The 23,225-nt window shown below is 30.5% G+C and overlaps 1 protein-coding gene across 6 annotated transcripts in view; it reads left to right on the forward strand.

Annotated features, from left to right (window-relative positions):
• Sox6 (SRY-box transcription factor 6) overlaps positions 1 to 23,225 on the forward strand; it is a 577,529-nt gene that overhangs the window by 325,010 nt on the left and 229,294 nt on the right. For all 6 annotated transcript variants that reach the window (XM_071616371.1, XM_071616370.1, XM_071616368.1 and 3 more), the window contains one exon: positions 18,356 to 18,445. In XM_071616371.1, the coding sequence (XP_071472472.1) occupies positions 18,356 to 18,445 (90 nt within the window). The remainder of the gene's footprint in view (positions 1 to 18,355; positions 18,446 to 23,225) is intronic.

Consider the following 23,225-nt stretch of genomic DNA (forward strand, 5'->3'; position numbering starts at 1 on the left):
ATTTTATTTATTTCTATGTGGTGCTGAGAAGTGAACCCAGTGCCTCACACATGCCAGGCAAGTGCACTACCACTGAGCCCCAGCCCCAGCCCCAGCCCATAATGTGTTTTTATTTTCAGATTCTACTTGTTCATTGCTGGTAGTAGGAAAATAATTGACATTTGGATAGTGACCTTGTATTCTGAACTTTGTTATATTTGTTTATTGGTTGCTTTTGCAGGAGGAGATTTATTTATTTAGTCAATTCATATTGTCTGTGAACAAAGACAATATCGTTTTTTTTTATTCCCAGTATGTATGGCCCTTATTTGAATTTATTGTCTATTTGAATTAGCTAGGACTTCCAATATGATACTGAAAACTGATGGTACGAAGGAATATCTTTGCTTTCCCCCTAAACTTCTTAGGAAAGCTTTAAGTATCACAGCATTAAGCATGATGTTAGCTGTAAATTTTTTTTAAGCTTTCCTTTTTCAAGTTGAGGCAGTTCCCCTTATTCATAATTTGCTGAACACTTTTCTTTTTTTTCCTTTTTGACTCATGGGTAGGCATTGGCTTCTGTCAAATAATTTTTGTCTGTATCTAGTCATATGATCTTCACTGTTCAGCCAGTTGATGTGATGGACTATATTAATTGATTTTTGAATGTTGAACCAGCTTCACATACCTAGAATAAATTTCTCTTTGTTGTGGTACACAATGTTTTTTCATACACTGTTGGATTTGATTTGCAATATTTTGTTGAGGATATTTATACCTATGGTCATGACAGACATTGGTTGATAGTTCCTTTATTATCCTTTTATTGTCCTCCTCTTCATTTCTGATATTAGTAATTTATATTTTCTCTCTTTTATTCTTGGTAGGTTTGCCTAGAAGGTTGTCTATTTTATTATCTTTTCAAAGAACTGGCTTTCAGTTTTGTTGATTTTCTGTTTTCAATTTCATTTATTTCTGTTCTAAATTTTATTATTTATTTTCTTCTCTTACTTTGGACTTGGTTTTCTCTTCTTTTTCTAGTTTCCCAAAGTGGAGACTAAGATTACTGATTTTTAGATAAATGCTACAGATTTTCCTCTAAGCACTGCTTTTGCCGTGTCCCCCAAATTTTGATAATTTGTATTTTAATTTGCATTTGATACAAAATATTTTACATTTTTAATGGCCTATGTGTTATTTAGAAGTGTGTTGCTTAATCTCTGTGTATTTAGAGATGCTTCTAGCTATATTTCTGTTATTGATTTCTAAGTTTAATTCCTCAGTGGTCTGAGAGCAGAGATTGTATGATTTCTTTCCTTTTAAATTTGTTAGTTGTGTTTTACAGCCCCAAATGTATTCTGTTTTGGTGAACGTTCCATGTAGTTTTAGAAGAATGTGTAATTTGCTAGTAGTGAATAAAGTAGTCAATAAATATCTATTTGTAGTTGACTGATGGTGTTGTTGATTTCAACCATGTCCTTACTGATTTTTTTATCTGCTGTATCTGGTCATTTCTGATAAAGGGGTGGTAAAATCTCCTAGAAATTTTGCCTAACATATTTTGATGTTTTGTTATTGTACATACACATTAAGGATTGTCATGTCTTTTGAAGTATTGATTCCTTTAATATTATGTAATTCCCCCTCCAGCCTGATAACCTTCTTTTTTCTTAAGTCTATTTTGTCTGAGATTACTGTAGCTACTATCGCTTCTTTTGATAAGTGTTAGCATAACATATTTTTCTCCATTTCATTTCCTTTAATCAATATGTGTCTTCATAGGAGAAGTGGTTTCTTTTAGATAACATATAATTGACTATTATTTTTTGATATAGTCTGACAATGTCTTTTAACTGATATATTTAGACAGTTGACATTCATATATATATATATATATATATATATATATATATATATATATATATATATGTGTGTGTGTGTGTGTGTGTATAGTTGGATTAATATCTACCATATATGGGATTATTCTCTATTTTTTGCTTTTATTGTTTGACCCTATTTTTTACCTTCCACATTTTCTGCCTCTTGTGGTTTTACTTAGGTATACATTTTATATGATTCCATTTTTTTCCTTTCTTAGCACATCTGATACCTATCTACTAGTGATAGACAGTAATTAGTCTAGATTTTGCATCAATTTTGCATTGAAGTCGACTCTCAAATAACTATTACAGCTTCATGTATATTACAAATAACAAACTATTTCTAATTCCTCTTCCCTGACCCTTATACTATTGTTTTATACCTCACACACATGAGCATGTATATTAAAAATAAAATTTCTTATGTTTAAATATACATATTTATGTAATATGTCTGTATGTATAATGTATATACATATAGTCAAATATGTTGTTGCTATTATTATTTTCAATAAACTTATCAGATAGATAAATTAAGAAAAAGAAAATGTTAAAAAGTTTTTATTTTATCCTTGTTTATTCATATTCTCTTTCTTTATGTACATCGAGTTTCTGACCTTCACAATTTTTCTTTTCTCTGAAGAGCTTCTTTAACATTTCTTGTAAGGCAGGTCTCATGGTAACACATTCCCTCAATTTTCATTTGTGTGAGAAGAGTTTATTTATTTTATATATTTCTGAAGGATCATTTCACAGGGCACAGAATTGTAAGTGGGTATTTTTTCCTCTCAAAACTTGAAATATTTCACTTGATGGACTTCTTACTTGGGTGATGCTATAGCTTGAATGTGTTCCTCAAAGTTCACGTGTTGGAAATTCAATACCCAATTCAACTTTGTTGAAAGGCAAGACCTCTAGTAAGTGATTAGGTCATGAGAATTCTGCCTTCATGAAGATATTAAATATCATTATCACACGAGTGGAATTGCTATTGCAGGAGTGGCTTCCTAGTTTTTAAAAAGTGAATTTGGCCCCTTTCCCTGCCTCTCTTATGTTTGCCTTGTGATGCCTTCCCCTATGTTATAATGATGCAGCAAGAAGGTTCTCATCCCAAGTGGCTCTGTAATGTTGGACTTCCAAGCTTCCAGAAGCCAAATAACTTCTACTGTTAATGAATTACTCAATCTGTGGATAATATGTGGAGAAAAGTGTCTTCCCTGACCTCCCACCCCACAACCTCTTGCTTCCTTTAAGATTTTTTTCTTTATTTTTTATTTTCTGAGGTTTGAATATGATGATATGTTATACATAGATGAATCAATCTATCTTTTTTTTCCTTCTTCCAATCATCATTCATGGTGTATTCTGTTGGTGTTCTCTGCAGTTTCTATTGGTGTGATGACATCAATTTGAGAAAATTATTAGTAATATTGCTTGGATATTCTGTTTCTCTCTTTTTAAAAATCTTTCCCCTCTTTAAAGTTTTGGAGATCTCTGACAATATATCTTCAGACTCCTAGATTGTTTTCTTGGCTGTATCCAGTCTGCTAATGAGCCCACTAAAGTCATTCTTCAAGTGCTACAATGATTTTTATTTCTACTATTTAAAAAATTATTACTTAGCATCTCATCTTTCTGTTTACATTATTCAACTCTTCCTGCATGTTGTCTACTTTTACCATTAATCCCCTTTGCACACTTTTAAAATTTTCTGTGCTGTTAACTCTAGATTTCTGCCACATTTGACTTTGGTTCTGATGCTTGTTCAGTTTCTTCAAATGACATATTTTGCCTTTTATTGTGTCTTACAATTTTTTTCTTGCAAAACAGATTAGGTAAAAGGGACCATGGTAAAAAAAGTCTTTAGTCATATATTAACTAGGTGTGGGGAGAAGAGAAGCATTCAGTAATCTCATGATTAGATCTCAGTTTTTTGGTGAGCCACTGTCCTCAGACTGTGAACCTTACTACCACTTTTTTTTCTCCCCTAAGTTGGGACACAGTAGCTGATGTGTTTAGAACTTGGATATTTCTCTTCCCTGAGGTAACTTAGACATTGACAAAATAGTGAATTAGGCTCTGGTAAAATATTTTCTTTCTGTTGTTAAAAGCAACAAATGCTTTGGGGTATTTCAGAATGGATCCTTTTCCCCTCCCCACAATAAGTCTGAGGAGATTTTCTCTAATAATCACTGGTAGAAGTCATAGATGTAAAACTCATGAAAGTATAGAGGACCTCTTATGATTGAGGTACCTGGAGTTTTTAACTTGCAGAATTGCACACATTTAGCATCTGGCAATTTGTTCATTACAGTTCTGGATTTCCTCTCCAAACTGATTTCCATGTAAGTTTCTATTCATGGGTTTCTGCTCTGTTAAGTTATGACTCTTTGGATCTGTCTGTCTTTTTTTACAGTTCTGGGGATGGAAGTTTTCTGTGTGACTTCTCTTCTCTGATGAATCTAAGAAGAGTTGTTGTTTTTCTGTTTATTAAACTTTTTACTTGTTAGAATAAAGTAATGACTATATTCTATCCAAAATGCCTTATACACTCCTTATATGGAAGTCTGAAATATATATTTTTTGTTACTTTTTCTTGTTGAATAGAAGGCTAAGTAAGAAGAGATATTTTTGTTTCTGAACTCACAGAAAAACATTCAGTGTTTTTCAGTTAATATTGTTTGTAGGAAATGTATTTTTAGATTGCTGAGAATTCTTTATTTTTTAAAATGACAGATGGGTATTTAATATTGTAAAGTGCTTTATTTGCAAATAATGTTATGATGAAATGATTTTTTACCTTAATGATAAATTATATTATTGGTATTTGAATATTTAAACAATTTCACATTCTTGGAATAAATCCCTCTCGGTCCTTTTTCTATATTGTTATTATTTGGTAATATTTTGTTGGGGTTTTGCTATCTATATTTATGAGGGAGACAGGTCTATAAATAATATTTTTGTCATATATTTTGCTGTCCTCGTAACTTGAGTTGGGTATGTTTCTTTTTTTTATATTATCTGTTAGAGTTTGCATTAGATTGGTGTTATTTACTCCTTGAATGTTTGGAAAAATTCACCAGTGTAGCAATTGGAGACTGGAGTCACTTAGGTGGGAAAGCTTCTAATTATAAATTAAGTATCTTTACTAAATATAGAGTTCTTTCATTTTTCTATTTTGATAATGTACATTTTGCATAAATTTTTTATCTAAAATTTAAAATTTATCAGCATGGAGTTTTTCATACTAACTTTTTTGTGCATGTATGCTACTGGGGATTGAAACCATGGCTTCCTACTTGCAGGGCAACAGATGTACCATTGAGCTGTATCCCTAGCTCCTCCCATGCCTGCATCCTCATTTTAAAAAAATATTTGAAACAGGGTCAAACTATGTTGCCGATAGTGGCCTAAACTTGTGATCTTCCTGGCTCAGCCCTCAAGTGGCTAGGATTTACAGGGATGTGCCACCATACCTGGCTCATACTAACCTCTTATCAGCAATGTCTGTATTGTCATTATTAACACTGATAATTTGTTTTCTCTCTTTATTACTGAGATGACACCATTTTAAAAAGTAATGTTCTATTTATTTCTGCTTTTAACCATAAAAAATAACTAGTACTGGATTTCACCTCCTAATAAAAACAATAAGAAATCTTGATCAACTGTACATAATAACTGTTTTAAGGAATTAGAAATCAGGAAACACAAGACTATAATATATCTGGAAGGAAAACAAAGTACACCCTGAGAATAACTTGGCTTTCTACTTGGTGACATTTATCAGACTCTGATGAAGTGGGAGGCAAGTGAAATATAATAGGTCAGCCTCACTTGAATTAGCAGTCAGAAAGCAGAGGTTGGAGAAATTGTAATAGCTATAATTTGTGGAGGTGGAATCTGAGAATGAAGGGAGCTATCTAGAAAAAGAGCTGCAAAAAGCTCAGGAGTCCTCTTAAGTCTTTGGCTGAATGCTAAGCTGCCCATAAGTAAGATGTGGCTCTCAGAGGCTGGACATAGACCAACTACCTGGAAAAAAAAAAACTAGTGACTGAAAATTTGTCAAGGCTCACACAATATTGGGAGGTATTTAAGTTCCAACTTTATTATAGTGAAATGTCTTCACTGAACAAGCAACGTTTGTTAGAGATCATGAAAGACAACATATTTGGGGTAAGGACGTATCTTAAAGACACCATAATAAAGTTTTAAAACAAGCCTCCAAAGGATCAATGTGGTTCATGAGTAAGTGAATATACAATGGAATAAAAGTTCAGAACTCTTTAAAAGGAAAAAAATTCTAAACACTAAGCTATATAATTTATATATTGTCCAGTATCCAGTAAAAACACCAGTTTGGGATGCAAGAAAATGTGATTAGTAAGCAGAAGAAAAATAAGATCAATATAGAGAGATCCGGAAATTGTAAAGATGATAGAATTTGCAGTCGATGACATAAAATGGCTATGATAAATATATTCAAGGACATAAAGGAAAATATGAACAACAATGAAGAGAAATAGAAATATTTTAAAAAATGAACATATAGAAATCCAAGGACTGAAAAATACAATACTTACTGAATTTAACTACAAATAATCAACTGCGGATTAGGAGAACACTAAAATTAAAGATAAGGCAACAGAAATTTCCCAAATAGAAGTACAGAGAGAAAAAAGAGGCATAAAAAATGAACAGATTCTCAAAGCCTATGAGAACTGATGTATACTTGGAATGCCTAAAGAAGATAAATTCCAAAATTTTGAAGAAGTCATTGTTGAAAACTTCCAAATTTGTTAAAGAATATAAAACTTCCAGTTCCAGGAAAGATAAACAAAAACAAAAATGTATACCAAAACATATCAAAAAAAATTGTTGAAAACTAATGAAAGATAATCTTAAAAGTAGCCAAAGATATATTATTTTTAGTGGAACAAAGGCAGAAATGATCCCTCAAATCAGAAGCGATTCAATTCAGAATAATTACAATGATATATTTTAAGTCCAAAAAGAAGAAAAATATCCAATTTAGGATTCTCTAATAGGCAAAAATATCCTTCACATCTAAAGATGACATAAAGAATTTACCAGCAGAGTTTCCCATGAGAAATTTTAAAGAAAAAAAGTTCAGACTGAAGAAATAATAAAAGATGGTTACATATATTTTTAAAAAGAAGTGAAGAGTACTATAAATACCAAATATAAAGGTACACACAAAAGTCATTCATATTTTAATAATTACTTAAAATATAATCACCTTTATAGTAACAAATGAACAAACAAATCCCAATGTATTGTGAGGTTTAAAGCATGTAAAAGTAATATCTATGACAACAATAACATAAAAGATGGTCATTTTTCACTTTCTTAAATTGTATTGGATGTAGTATAGCATTTGAGGTAGATTGTTGTAAGTTGAAGATGTATATTGTAAACCCCCGATCAACCATTTAAATAATAAAATAAAGAGTTGTAGCTAATAAACCAATAGATGAGAGAGATTAAATTCTAAAAACAAAAATTAAAAGACAGGAAGGAAAAGGGAAAAAAGAAACAAAGGACAGATTAAAATATAAAAAAATAGTGAGATAGTAGACTAAACTCTGTTTACAATAAATACATTAAATATAAATGGACTAATCATACTAATTTAAAAAGAAAAGAGAAAGACAGATTGTATTAACAAAGAAAGAAAACAAGTCCCTGTTGACTACAAGGAACAGAGTAAATACGAAGGGTAGATGTGTTAGAAGGAGAAAGAATTGATAAAGGCACATATATCATGAAAACAGAAATTATAAGAAAGCATTTCAGACTATATTATGACAAAAATAGACTGCAAGAGAAGGATTATTGTTGGAGAGACAGAAGGACTTTTTATACTGACTAACAGTTCAGATCACCAAGAAGACATAACATCCCTAAATCTCTATGCATCTAATAATATAGGTTCAAAACATTTCAAGCAAGAAGTTGACAAAATTAAAAAGAATAAAGACACATCTACAATTTAATTATTCTTGCAGATTTTAACACTAATTTTTCAGAATTTGGTAAAACAAGAAGACAGAAAATTCATAAAATTTAGACCTGAACAAAACTATACATCAACTTAATTAATGTTGATACAGCACTATACTCAAACCTTTGGAATAATTACTCTTTTCAAATGAATATGGAATATCTTCAAAATAAAGCATAGGTTAGGCCATAAAACAAGTCTCAATACAGATAAAAGAACTGAAACTATAAGGAGTATATTCTCTGCTCATATGGAAACTAGTTACTAATTGATAACCAAAGGAAATTTTAAAATTCCCAAATACTTGACAGTTAAACCACATGCTTCTAAATAAACCATGTACCCAAAGAAGAAACAATAAGGAAAATGATAAAATATTTAACACTAAAGCATAATGAAAACACAACCTTGTCAAAATGTTTGGAATACAGCAAAGATAGTAGTTAGAGGGAAATTTATAACTTTAAATGCTTCAAAACTAATAAAGGTTTTTACGTTGATCTATAAATTCCAGGCAAATCCAATCAAAACCCCAGAAAGTTTTCTTTTTCTTTTCTTTTTTCTTAGGCAAGTTAATTTTAAAATTTATCTGAAAATGCAAAGGACCTAACATAGCCAAAACAGATTCTACCTAGGGAAAAAAAAAACTTACTCTGTGATTTTAAGATGTAATATAATGCTACAATAATCAAAACAGTTTGGAATAGGTGTAAGGATAATAAATTAATCATATAACAGAGAATCCAGAAATAGATCTATATACACACCAGTCATTTTCAGCAGTGATGCCAAGATGATGATAATGGTATTTTAATGGGGGAAAATGGTATTTTCAACAAATGATGCTAGAACAACTGGATATTCATATGAAGAAAATCAACTTTATTTTTTGCCTCACAGAATATACAACAAAAGAAATGAAAATGGATCATAGTTGTAAATATAAAATATAAACTGTAAAACTTCTAGAAGAAAACAGGAGAAAATATTTATTATCTTGTAATTGACAAAGATTTCATAGTAAGGATCTAAAAACCACTAGTCATAAAGAAAAAAATTGATAATTGGCTAATATCTCAATAAAACTATGGATCCTCAAAAGACATTTAAAAATATGTAGGCATACGATAGACTAGTATGTATATACTTACAGTATGTATATGTATATGTACATATTTATAGTATGTATATCTGATAAAAATTGTCATACACAAAAATAATTCTTATATATATTATAATGTGATATCATATAAATACATGACATTAAATAGATATATAAGTGACTCTTGAAACTCACTGAAAAAAATCAAACAGTATAACAATTGGCAAAACTTTTTTGTCATTGCTTGACACATGCAATAAAAATGATCTTTTATAGTATAAGGAATTTGTTTTAACACTTGTTCAGAGCTCTGGGTTAATTAATATGGAGGAACACAAAGTGGCATCAGAAACATTTCTTGACCATCAGGGAAATTAATATTTAGTTAGGTAAAATGGAGTGAACTTGAACCCCCAACCTAATCATATGGTGGTAAAAACTGATAAATAGTTGTGGTAGATGTAGGGTTATGAAATTAGGAGTTAAATGAGTTGATAAATTAGAATGATATAAAAGTATAGTCTCTAAGATAATATGTACTCATCAAGTGTTAGTTATTTTCCTTCTCTGAGGATGAGAATTTATATTTGAAGTGATGAATCAAAGCACAATTAAGGAATTGATGTTTAACATAGGACTTGTAAGATAGGATAATTTTTCATAAGTGTCAAGAAATGGGAAGACTTTTAGGTCAGGAGTATGACATGAGCAAAGGGAAGAAGTGAAAAATGACAAGTTATGCAGAGGAAGAGTGAGATATACATGGTGTACTCATGTTCACAGGGAATAGAATGAAAAGAGTTTCCTCTGTAGGAGGAGAAGCACTAGGGACATATTACAGAGGAACTTTAAAACCAAATTAGATAATGTAGGTTTCTTTTAAGTTGATCTTTTAGAGATTTCCAATACATAAATAAAACAGATAAAAGGGATATTTTATCAGTAACAGCTTATTTTATAATTTAATTTCATAACACTAAACATAGAATCATTTAACTAGAACAATGAAGCTGTTTTGATGAGCATAAAACTTTGAAATTGGGGACTGTTGATTTCAGATATAAGTTTGTTTTTTGCTATTATTTTAAATGAGCCTCAGCTTTTGCTTTATTTTTGCTATATTTTCTTTTGGTGGCATCAACTTCAGAAAATATTAAGTCATATAGATAAATAATTGTAAACAACAATACTTTACAGTTTTCCTTGAAGTCTTTGCTTACCTTTCAATAAAGCAAGAGATTTGTTTTAAGGTTTATATATGATGTATTTTAATGTAGTAGGATGAATTAATGCTTTAGTAGTTTCCAGATGGTTAAAATTTAGAACATAATGCATTTTCACATGTGTACCATTTTTTGTTATGGTTTTTATATTGTTTAGATTTTTTTTAACTTACAACTTGCAGAAACCTAACTCAGACTAATAGAAATATATTGGGTTACATCGCCAAAGAAAAACAGAAATAGCATTTAGCTGTAGTCATTTTTGGATATAAGTATGCTAACATGATGCAAAGATTTTTTTTTTTATTTTTCTACTCTTTTCTCTCCTTTCTCTACTTTTCTTTGTATTTTTGGCTTCATTCACTCTTAGTGCAGACAGAATCTACCTATGTACCAGTGGGATTGGCCATGACAATTCCAGATCTACATGATTATAGTCTCTAACCTGATCATGAGAGAGCTGTTCCAGCTAGTTCCAGCAGAAAATTCTGGGTCAAATTCCTCTATTTGTGGCTGAGAGGAGGAACTAAAGGCAAGCAACAGAGAGCTCAGATTGACAATTCCATCAAAACATAATGGCATATAGAAATAATTCCCAATGACAACAAAAACAAAATCAAAAACAAAACACAGAAGAATATAGAACACACTAAAAACATAAAAGTTATTAAATTATTATTTTCATTGTCTAATACAGTTTCTTAAAAGCAGTTAAAATTGTACTCAAAAAACTAAAAAATAAAATAAACACTTGTAGAACTCAAAGAGCAAAAGCATAAAATAGAATATAAAGCAGATGTCATGAAAAGTAATATTTTAGCAATATGGATAATCATGGTTTCTAATGAGACTTTTTTATTCCATTACAATTTTGGCACATTTGAAGATCACATTTCACTATACAAGCTACAGTGAAAAAAATAAGGCCTAGGACTGCACCAGATTTTATAAATAAAAATAGAACCTATCTTAGAAGGAGTTACCTTTTGATTTCAACAGTATTTTAAAGGAAGATCTTTATTTAGTGGATGATATTCAGAAGAGGAAAGCTTTTTAATTCAGACAAGTTTAAGTATTACAGGAAAAGAAAGATGGAAGAATGGGAAAACCAAGAAAATTAAACATATACAGGAATGATCGCTCTTGAATTCTACCGACTTCATTGCAATACCTTGAATTTTTAGCACCCCTCTCCAAAGAGAGTGCTTTACTCCATGTCTGAAGCAATTAATAAGTATATACAAAATAATTCACTTTCTACTATTGGATGCTACATTGTAGAGCCTATAAAACTGTTGTTAAATAATATTTAAATAGTCATTTCAGTAAAGCAAGCACTAATCTACAGTCAAGGCTTTGTCACCAACTTTTTTTTTACCTTGGTAACACTGGTGGTTTTCTTAATTTGACTGTTTCCTCATCTCTGAAATTACGGCCTTAATAGTTGGCCTCTTCAAGCTTCAGCAGTAGGCCATTTCCCTTTTTTCTCTTATACCCATTGGTAGCAGCTGTGCTTTTATGGACATGTGAGAGGAAGTTGGTTTTGAATGATCCTTCTGTGAATGTTTTAGGTGCTAGGCAGCCTTGGAAAGCAGATGAAAGACATATCTCATACATGCTCATATAGCACAATGTGACTTCCACAAATGTATGTTGGGTACCATTTTCAGAAATACCTGTAAAAATAGTTTGGTAGATAAAAAAGAATATTGAGAGGGAATATTGGGCCTAATATGATAATGTATGCATGCACATTTCTGGCAGGTTTCAAATGTGGGGCTTTTTCTTTCTTCTGAACATGCCAGACAGAATCTAACAGTTCTAATGACATCTCCAATACCACTCATTGCCTTCTCTGTTACTCTCTCTCTCTGTCTCTGTCTGTCTGTCTCTTTCTCTCTCTCTCTCTCACACACACACACACTCTCTCTCTCAAAGTACATTGTTTAGTAAAGTGATTGTAGAATTAACATTTTTCCTAAAAGAAAAATATATGGTTTAATGACCAAATCATTTTAAAGCAACATAACAGAATTTTACAGGAACTAAATCTATTTCTTCACACCGATCATGCATGTTTTACTCGAGCATTGAGTCATTAGCATGTTTATAATGGTTCTAATTTAGCACAACATTTTCTGAATTTTATCCTTGAGTCATTTACAAATTGTTCATATTGAGTAAACAAAGGAAACAGATTGCATTTTATACTTAGTAATTTATCTGAAAGAAGAGGGGAGGGTTAATTGTTTTAAAGTTTTGGTCTGTTTGGGGAAGTGAGCCTGCTTTTTCATTGCTAGGCATAAATGCCATTTCTCTTTTTTGGAGATGGGGGGGTGCTATGGAGGAGTAAAATGAAAAATTAGGACTAGGACAAGATTGGCCACTCCCAGAGGGGAGTGTGGAGCAAAAGGGGAGCTGGCACGAGATTATCCAAAACAGTTGGTGCATTCCTTAATGATCAAGTGCTTGAGAAGTCCAGTTCTTCCTGGCAGAGCATCTGTGTTGATGTTTATATCTTTGCCCTGCTGTATGGGAAAGGCATGCTTTCTCTTGCTGCTTAGCTAAAAATAGAATGGAATATAGCATTGTATGAGATATTTTAAGATAGCAAAAACATTTAAGAGGTTAAAGGTTTGGCTTTTGGATCAAAAAAGATCACTGATATAACTTGTAGTGTTCTTTGCAGACTGAATTTTATCTGGAGTTTGTTAGTGATTTGGATGCTTGGTTAGGGAGTTATTCTAGGTTTATTTGGTGCAGTTTGAAAAACCTACTTTGCTGTCTTTCTGTAAGCTCCCAGCATGAAGAGCGGGCCTGAAAACAGCCTCTATTTATATCCCCTTGTTCTTATTTGGAAAATCAGTTGTTTCATTGTGGAGAGAGAGAGAGGGAGAAAGAGAGAGAAGAGGAGAGTATAGAAAAAGGGGTGGGGGAGAGAGAGAACATGCACAAGCAGTCGTCAGGAAGTGTGCTTTGTACGTTATAGTGACTTCAAAATAAAACTGGCACATTTTAGTGTCTAATTATTTTTAGTGAGCTTGAGCTTGGAGGGTTTTAATTAAAATTTAAGAGTGCTCTTCAAGCTCTCCAAGCTCCAATTTTATCCCACTGTATTGTGGAGCATTTACCACTGTGAAAAAATGTACAGTAACTGGCATGTGCATCTCTATGTTTCCTAATGAAAAACGTGGGATGGATGATCAGCCGGGATATAATAAATATATACTGTCAGATTTAGTTGTAAACCAAAGTCACAGTATTTTTGATAAGTTATGATTGTCTTGGTTACATAAGAAATTTGTTGCACTTGAAATTTATGATTCCTATGAAAAATAAAAGGAATTCCTTTACTCTTTTCTTAAGAGTTAATAAAGTAAAAGGTAATTTGCACACAGGGGAGCCATCATTGTTTTTCTTCATGGAAATATTTGAAAGATATTTTCTTTTTTTGATTTATTCTTTTTTATTTATTCTAATTCATTATACATATGACAGCAGAATGCATTTCAATTCATATTACACATATGGTGCACAAATTTTTTCATGTCTCTGGTTGTTCACAAAGTAGAGTTGAAAGATATTTTCTAAAAAGTTTGCTGTGGACTAAAATATTAAAAGATATTTGCATTTCTGACTGTGAATATCACATGGAGGTAAAATGAAAATAAATATTTACAGGTAAATTGTTTTAAAGTACAATAAAAAGTTTTCCCACTATTTTTTCTCCCTCTTCCTCCTCTTGTTTTAATTTTAATTATGATTTGCTTACTCTCTTTGTCTTATAGGCAAAAACTTTATCTTGTGCAGAATAGGAGCTAATACTGCATGACACTTTGTTTAGGAGCAATTTGAAATTATTCCTAAAATATCATCATGCAGATTATAAAATGAATATCTCACATACTCTCACTTTGCATTTATCTTGTACCATTAAATTAATTATTAGCAGGCAAAAAATTAGTTTTTTAAAAAGTTTTTTAAATTTATTTTTTAAAAATAAATGACAGCAGAATGCATTACAATTCTTGTTACACATATAGAGCACAATTTTTCATATCTCTGGTTGTATATAAAGTATGTTCACAGCAATTCGTGTCTTCATACATGTACTTTGGATAATGATGTCCATCACATTCCACCATCCTTGCTGGCAAAAACATTATTAAAGCAATGAAACAAATTCTTGACTTACCTGGCCTGAAACTTAAGTACTTAACAAGTAGAAATATTTTATTGGAATTCATAATGTGAAAGGTTTGTTTGTTTTGTACTAGGGATTGACACAGGGGCACTTCACCATTAACCTACATCCTCAGCCCTTTTTATTTTTTTTTATTTTGAGACAGGGTCTCACTAAATTGCTAAGTGTCTCACTAACATTCTTAGGCTGACCTTGAACTTGCAATCTTCCTACTCAGCATTTGCAGTTCTTGGAGTTACATGTGTGCACAACTGCTTCCTGGTATGCAGGATATTTTTTTAGAAATTAGTTCTGAATTGTATCTTTCCTTTGTAACTTACAAAAAGTTTCTTATAAAAGAAAAGCTTAAATTTTCAAAGAAAAATAAAAATCTCAAGAAACTATGCAATTAAACTAATTTATAGGACTGGGGCTATAGCTCAGTGGTAGAGTGCTTGCCTAGTATGTGTGAGGCACTGGGTTCTATCCTCAGCACCACATAAAAACAAAACAAATAAAATAAAGGCATTCTGTCTATCTACAACTACAAAAAATATAAAAAATTTATAAATACCAAAAATTCACTTTTTTGCTTAAAATATAGAAATAGTCCAGTTTTATATTTTTGAAAGTCCTGTTTTAATCCCTATCACTTATTAAAATGGAATAGATAATTTGTTCATGAAAACAAATTTTTTCAAAGTACAAGCAATGAATTTTGACATTTGATACAATGTCTCATTAGTATGGAAGCATGAGTTACATTCAAATACATGTATATTATAGTGAATTTTATGCTATAGTTTGTGATTTTTTATCTCAATTTTCAAAGTCACTAAACTTTGAATAGTCAAATTAATATAATAAAATTCACTGTATATTTTTTTCATTATTTGAGGACTCTGGCACCAGCATAGCTGTGTTAATTGTTTTCAAGTTAGTCAAATAAAACATATTTATGCTTGTAACATAATCCACGAGTATCTGAGGGATGTTCACTCCTTTTTTTTTTTTTTTCATTTGGAATCATATATTACTACTGTGTTAAAGACACTCTGCTTGGTCTAACTCTTTCCATATATATAATGCAAATTGGTCTTTACTTATTTCTACCTCTTTGGGTTTTGTAATAGGACAAAGTCTGATCTGATCTTTAAAGCCAGTGTCCTATTGATATAGTTGAGGGATATGGCAGAAGGGGGATGAATCCTTACTTTTAATTTGTGACTTTTCTTGGGTATGAGTGTAAATTGATACATTCCTTTATAGAGTGGGAAATTTGAAAATACAACTTTACATTTGTAACTTTGTACCTATTACATGTTTCTTCATTTCAAACCAGAAACATTCACTGGGGGCAGAAGTGTCCTCTTTCTCTACTGTACTTGGTAACAACCTGCTGCTTTTGGCCTGTTTTCCTTCATCTTTCCTTCTTTACTTTATAGCACAGAGAGTGCTTAGCACCAGTTAAGGTATGTGCTCGGCTGGCGGTCAGATAATTAGGGGAGAAAGCTGGGTTTTTCAAAAGATTTTGTAATAAAGGTTTTGAGCTTTCCTGAAATCTCCTAGAATTAAGATTAAATGTTGATAGTGTTGTATATAGTGACTTTTATTGTTCTGTAGATAAAGGTAATCGGTAGTTGTTATTAAATATTCTCATAAGTATAAATGAAAATGTAGACATGCAAAGACTGCTTTAATTTTCCCCTTGGTTTCTTCTACTCAAGTAGAAACTCACGTAGCTAGATTAACTCAGCATTACAGTAAGGATTAATTTCCTAATAGAGTGTAATATACTTTGAAGTTATTAGCCATTTTATTCATGAGTAGCTTTTATGAAAAGTTGTATCCACATGGTTTGATTTATTTTTGAAGCATGTGTTCCTGTTGTTCATATACTTCTATTTTTTTCCCATGAAGTTTCAGCATTCTTTTCTTGGAGCTCTGAAATATTTCAAATCTATTTATAGAAAAAAGAGACATATTTTAGCCTGTTTTATATCTTGTATGTATCTAATCCTAGCATATGGACTTGCTCTGTCCTTGTGATCAGTACTAGTAAATTGGGCTTTATTCTGACTGCTATCATAAATGCTCTCAACTCAATTTTTAACCAATTTATACTTTGGCATTTGTATCAGTAAAATCAATTTAGTGCAATGATATAATATGTATGAAAGGGTAAAAAATAGAAACAAAACTAGGTAGGATAAGAAATTTAAGACTTTTTGTTGATTATTCTTATCCATAATCTAACGTTATATCAGTTTTTCTCAGAAATTCAAACCTAATTTGAGAAAAAATTGTCTCAGAAAGGTATGATTAGAATTTTTCTTAACTCTTAAACTCAATTTTATTTTTTTATGGTTTTTAGCATAAAAATGGTTTAGGTATAGAAAAACTAGATACCTCGTTTCTAAAAGTGAAATAAAAATAGGAGACAATTTAGGCAATTAAATACTACCTGAATATATACATATGCATGTAGGCCCATTGGCAGGTTGCTCAGAATCCAATTTTGAAGCACAAAGGTAGATCACTTGTTAAAACCTAAGAAAATAATAGGAAAAAATGGAAGAAAGAAAGAAGGAAGGCAAAAAGAAAGGAAGGAGGGAAGAAGTAAAGGAAGGAGCAGGGAGTCTTAATTTTATAGAATCAAGCTGAGTTCTATTTAGACAAAACTTCAACTTCTGTGATAGCCTGCTAGTATGGTCGGTCTTCATCGGTCATTTTACCACACACTGATCTGGATTCCATTCATTCCTTGATTGATTGATCATGTCACAACCAAAGTTAATTGTTTTTCACCAATACTTTCTAACCATGCAATGGTCTTCTCATTCTTAAGCCTTTTTCTAAAGCTTATCTAGTTTCTAAAGCCCTTTAGAGCCATCTTGACCTAACTGTCATTTTGAAAAAATTAAGGAGGATTTAGAAGCTGGAGAAAAATTTAAAGGGAAAATGCTAAAGCGATAGGTGCTGATATGGGAGAGAAAAGGCATTTGATATTGGAAGTAACCATTTTAAATATAATTTTAAGAGAAATTTATCAGAATTTTGACACTGGAATGTTAAAGTTTAATGGGAGTGTGCTTTGTACTAAGGATCCAGTATTTAAATCTACATTCCCTTTTGGAAACATGACCTATTTGTTAAGATTTAAGGCTTAAAAAGCACAAGCAAATAGTTATAAGAAGTAGCCCCATTTGCAAATCCATCTGAATAGAAAGAAAAAAAACTCAGACAAATTTGGTAATTTTTAGGATATTGTAAAATTTTATTTCTGTAGCCTTTATGAATCTTTGCAAAAACAAATGTAATTATTCCCTGTAGTCTAGAATGTTATTTAGAAAGGCATTGGGGCAAATAACATTTAAATATATACTTTTAAAAATAAAAATATGCATCACTTTTTGTATAAAAGTTTTAGCAGTTTTCATTACTAGTGAACAGAGAACATCTTGACTTTATTTTTTCCTCTTTCTGCTCCAAATGAGTATTTTACAAAAGTTGGATTTCTTCTTTCAGGATTAAGTAGTTACTGGCCTCTTCCCCCTTTAAAATCTGTCATTGTTCCTTATACAGCACATAAATTTTGCTTGGACTTAAAATATCACCTGGATCAAAAGGTATATAATCTCAACTAAACCCATATAAAAGAGCCCTCTTTAAGGTGCAGTCTAAAAATTATGAATGTTGATTAAATATTAATAGAATTATGATAATAAGAAAAGATTATTGAGCATTATCTTCTTTTCTCCTGGGTAGTAGTGTAACTCTTCTTCTGGAAAAAATAAATTCAGTTGTGGTATTTTATAATAGAGTAAAACAACAGCAGCAAAAATAGCTTTGTACACTTTTAAATGAGAGAATTTATCCTAATCTGCCTTTCTGAATTTGTAATATACATATGTTTTTAATTATATGTATACAAATAATTAATAATTTGTATTTTAACAGATTCTTCCTGCATGGAAAAACTACTTTCAAAGGATTGGAAGGAAAAAATGGAAAGACTAAACACCAGTGAACTTCTTGGAGAAATTAAAGGTACAATGTAAAAGATATCAAATATATCAATGTATAGATGTTATTTTATATAACAATATATTTGTTGTTCTATACTAGAACATTAAACTCTTACTTTTAATACTTGATTTACTACATGATAAATATATAATGTGTCCCTGAAATTTTATTCTTTATAAGGTTTATGAATGAAATTTATGCCTACCTTTGGCATAAGTCCATGAACATAGAATTTATAGAATATATTGCCTCATGAATTTGTGTAACAAAAATATGAGAAAGAAAAAAGTTATATCAAAAAGTGAAGAGCTATTTAAGGTAAAGATATTTTTAGTAATGATTCTTAAAATCATAATGGCCTAATTTATGAAGCCAATTATTAATTTGAATTTCTTCTGATAAAAGAGTTTACCTGTAACACCTTTAAAAACATTTATACAATACACTGTACATTTATAGAATATATACTTATACAGTGTACAGAATACAGAATATACAGTGAATTCTGGGGCCTGTTTACAGGCCTATTAACATCCTGGCTCTGTGATTTACTAAATGAGTGTTTTTTGGTAGACCACCAAATTTTTCTACATTTCGTATTCCTTATCTTTAAAATTAAGATAATAATGTACCTATTTCATAGGCTCATCAAGAGAGAAATACATATAATGCTCTTAGAACTATGATACTTGTCACTTAAGAAAGTACTCATGAATGTAAGTTGTGGTGGTTCTTATTTTAATATGCCCACAGGGTCATAGTTTGATTAATCTCAAACAGTTTCATAAGATTTAGCATTTCATGATCTCAGATGCAGATGAGAATAAACATCTTTATTTTTAATACATGTGATTGGTGTCATTATTATTATTATTATATATGTGATTGATATTATTTTTAAGCTCTCTCTTGTTGATTTATTTATGAAGATGAAGTACTGTATCCCTAGTGTGGTGTATCATGAAAGGAATACATCATTCATTAATTCTATCAGTCTTTCCTTACACAGAGATAGTCATCACTCTGATTCATACTAACAATTTGGGAACTTCTTTACATTAATTTTATTAATTTAACATTCAACTGTAGGTGAATATTCCTGTTGGTTGTGGATAGTTTAATAAGTATTTAATAAATACGTTCTTTTAGATTTACTATAAAACCATTGCCTAGTATTAAGGCATGGTATATTCAACTCAAACATAAAGACAAGAAAGTCATCTTTTCCCCAATGAATAATTAATAACTCATTCCTTTAACTAATAGTGTCAAAATCAAGTAGAAATTGAATATTATTTTGAATTTCACTGCTTCTGTTTTGTACTCATAAAGGCCATTTGCTATTTTGGAAAAAAAAAAAAAGAAACTCAACTTATAACTGACGGGTAGAAAGAAAGTCATTAGTGACATATTCTCTATCCAGCTGCAATAACATGGTGTGTGCTACTTTGCACGTCATTCTGTGTTTTCTTCCCTTTCCAAAGCCATTGGTTTTATAACAGTTAGAACAGAAATGGTTTATGCAAAGGCAAGCTTTTGCCAGCATGAATGGTGGGTGTCTTGCTTTCTCTTGGTAATGTAGAAGCTAACACTAAGTTTTTATACTTCAAGGTATCTTTTTCTTCCTGTATTTCATCTTTCTTTATATTTAAATCTAATTATGAATTAAATATCCCAAAACTGTACATGTTTTAGATGCACAAAATTTATAAATCTCAGAAGTGAGATACTTGAAAAATTAGGCTTTTCAAACTGAATTTATGTGATACGTGAACTTTCAGTTGTATGCTATTCTGAGTTTTGTGGGCATAAAAGAATACTGAATTTCCTATTTTGACTTATTTACATTTTGCCTCTTCTTACATTTTAATATTTTGTCATCATGTACATTATACAGAAAAGATAACTATAATATGTTAATTTAAAAATGAAAAAAATGACGCATCCTCATATAGTTTCATTTAACCACTGCTAAAACTCAGCATACTTTTTTCTAGGTAAGACCAAGTTGATTATTAGTCAACTAAAATTGTTATCATTATTCTGAAAATTTAAAGTAATCTAAATGATGTATTTGGGGAATATGTACTACTGTGGATTAACAGTATTTAATATAACTCAAACTATGTATTTTAATAAGTCTTATTTCCCTTGATTACAAAATTCATGTGTATTTATTTGTAAGAAACAGAAAAACATGCAAAAGAAATAAAATTGTTCTTTAATTCTGCAAGTATTTTATCATTTATCCTTTCAATTTTAACTTACACACACACACTTATATATATTAATTTTTCCTATTAGCATCATCCTTATACTATTCTTTTATAATCTGTTTTCACCTTAATGATATATCATGAATTTCCTTGTGATTAAGTAATCTTCTAAAATATTTTTATTGGCAGAAAATGAGATTTTCATAATTTAACTGAGCCTTGTATTCACCACTGAGGTTTTTAAAAATTGTCAGTATAAAGCATGTCTTACGCACAGATGACTTTTTAGGAAGATTTTTCAGCCTATTAGTGGTCATTTCATATATATATATTTCTTCTTTTGGGGTATCAGGGATTGAACTCAGGGGCACTTGACCACTGAGCCACATCCCCAGCCCTTTTTTTTGTATTTTATTTAGAGACAGGGTTTCACCGAGTTGCTTAGTGACTTGCTTTTTGCTGAAGCTGGCTTTGAACTCATGATCCTCCTGCGTCAGCTTCCCGAGCCGCTGGGAAAATATATTCTTAAAAGTGAAATTCCTGGGCCAAAGAATATGTTCTTTTTAAAAAGACCTTTGCCCATTATCCTATAGAAAAATATAGTGTTTTGTATTCTCACTGGTAGTATCTGCAAGTGTTTTTTCTTTTGCCCTTAATAGAAAAAAAAATTCTTGCTAGTTTAATGGGGGCAGAGGCACATTGTTGTTGATTTAATATGAAGGTTTTTTTTTATTATTATTGGTGAGAATGAAGAGCTTTACATAAATTTATTTGTTATTAAACATCTGTTTCTTCATGAACTGCCTATGTACGTTGATTGTCCATTTTTTTCTTTAAATGTCTTGTCTAGTTCTTATTGTATGAACTAGAAAATATATATAGCAAGAATATGTAGTAAGAATTCTTAATATATATTTTAATATTATTAAGCCTCATATTGCATTTTTTATTTGCTTTATTTTATTATTTTGTTGTCAGTCTTTCCATTCATTTTAATTTAATTTTTTCTGTTGGGAATTTGTTTAGAAAGTTTTCTCCTGCCCTGAAATTAGATACTATTCTGCTCTATTTTCTTTCAATTAGTTGACTCTGTTTTAAAACATTTAACCCCTTAATTCCTCTTGAATATATTTGGATGTATAATGTCAACTAGAAGTAGAACTTAATTTTTTTCTTGATCAGTTAACCAAGGATCTCTCTTCTACTTATTAAATTCTTCCTATCATATCCTCTGAGTTGAAATAACATATTTCATTATACTCTGATCATGTATTTTGAACATATTTTTCAGAGTTTGGGTCTATTCTATTTATCTATCTAAATTTTTATTAGTACTATGTTATACTAATCATTGTAACTTTATAGTACCTTTCCTAATATCTTTCCTAATTTTTAAGGTATTTTCATATTCCTTCAAAATTTATCTTCAATTTATTTTATTAATTTGTTAATTAAAGTCCCAAAGTGATTTTTTTTAAAAAATTACATTTCTATCAAATTTAAGGGGTGAATGGACACCTTATAATATTATTCATAATATTAAATGTTTCCATTAAAAATAATGTATTACATTCTTACATGTCCCTGAATAATGTTTTATTTTAAAAATACAGTACATTATCTTTAATGGTTTCCCTTTAATGTTTACTATTTTTGCTTGCCTTTATGAATGAGATTCTTTATTTCATTTTCTTTTTATTGCTTTATTTAATGATTCTACTGAAGAATTTTGCTTATTTATTTTACTGGTTTATTTTATAATTTCCCTCTTTATTGAACTTATTAGATATATTTCAACTGATATGTGTGTTTGTGCTCCTACTTCCCTTATTACATTGCATAGAATCTCAAGAATAATACTAAGTGATAGCAGATATTTTAGCATTGTTTTTAATTTATTGTATTCTTTTTAATATTTCACATTAATTATTCTGTTGATGATTGATTTAAGCTATTATTTTTTGTTAAAATATCATTATGTAGCAATCATAATACAATAATAATAAGTGCTGGAGAGGATGTAGGAACAAAAGGTACACTTATACATTGTTGATGGGACCACAAATTAGTACAACCAATTTGGAAAGAAATATGGAAATTCCTCAAAAAAATAGAACTAGAACTACCACCATGCCTTTTTCCCCTTTACTTTGCTTTAGCTCCCACATATGAGAGAAAACATTTGACCCTTGATTTTCTGAGTTTGGCTTACTTAGCACAATATTCTTCAGTTTCATCCACTTACTGGCAAATGACTTAATATTCATCCATAATTGAGAAATATTAAATCAATCACTTCTTTTTATAGATTTTACTTAAAAGTGCTTTTACATAAAATTCTTATGTCTACATGATAGGATTTGGATTACTGCTAAAATTTGGGAAACACCGAATCGGAATTTTCAATGAGTCTGTGACTAAGTCTTTTGTAAAGTTTTTATTGTCTATATTTGAGGTGTTCAGCAAGGTCTTTTTATATACATATGTATATTGAAACAATTACTACAGTCAAACAAATTACCATATCCATCATCTTTTTCTATGTGTGTGATAAGAATACCTAAAACCTCTCAGCAAATTTCCAG

This window comes from Marmota flaviventris, chromosome 9, assembly GCF_047511675.1.
Source record: "Marmota flaviventris isolate mMarFla1 chromosome 9, mMarFla1.hap1, whole genome shotgun sequence".
Lineage (NCBI taxonomy): Eukaryota > Metazoa > Chordata > Mammalia > Rodentia > Sciuridae > Marmota > Marmota flaviventris.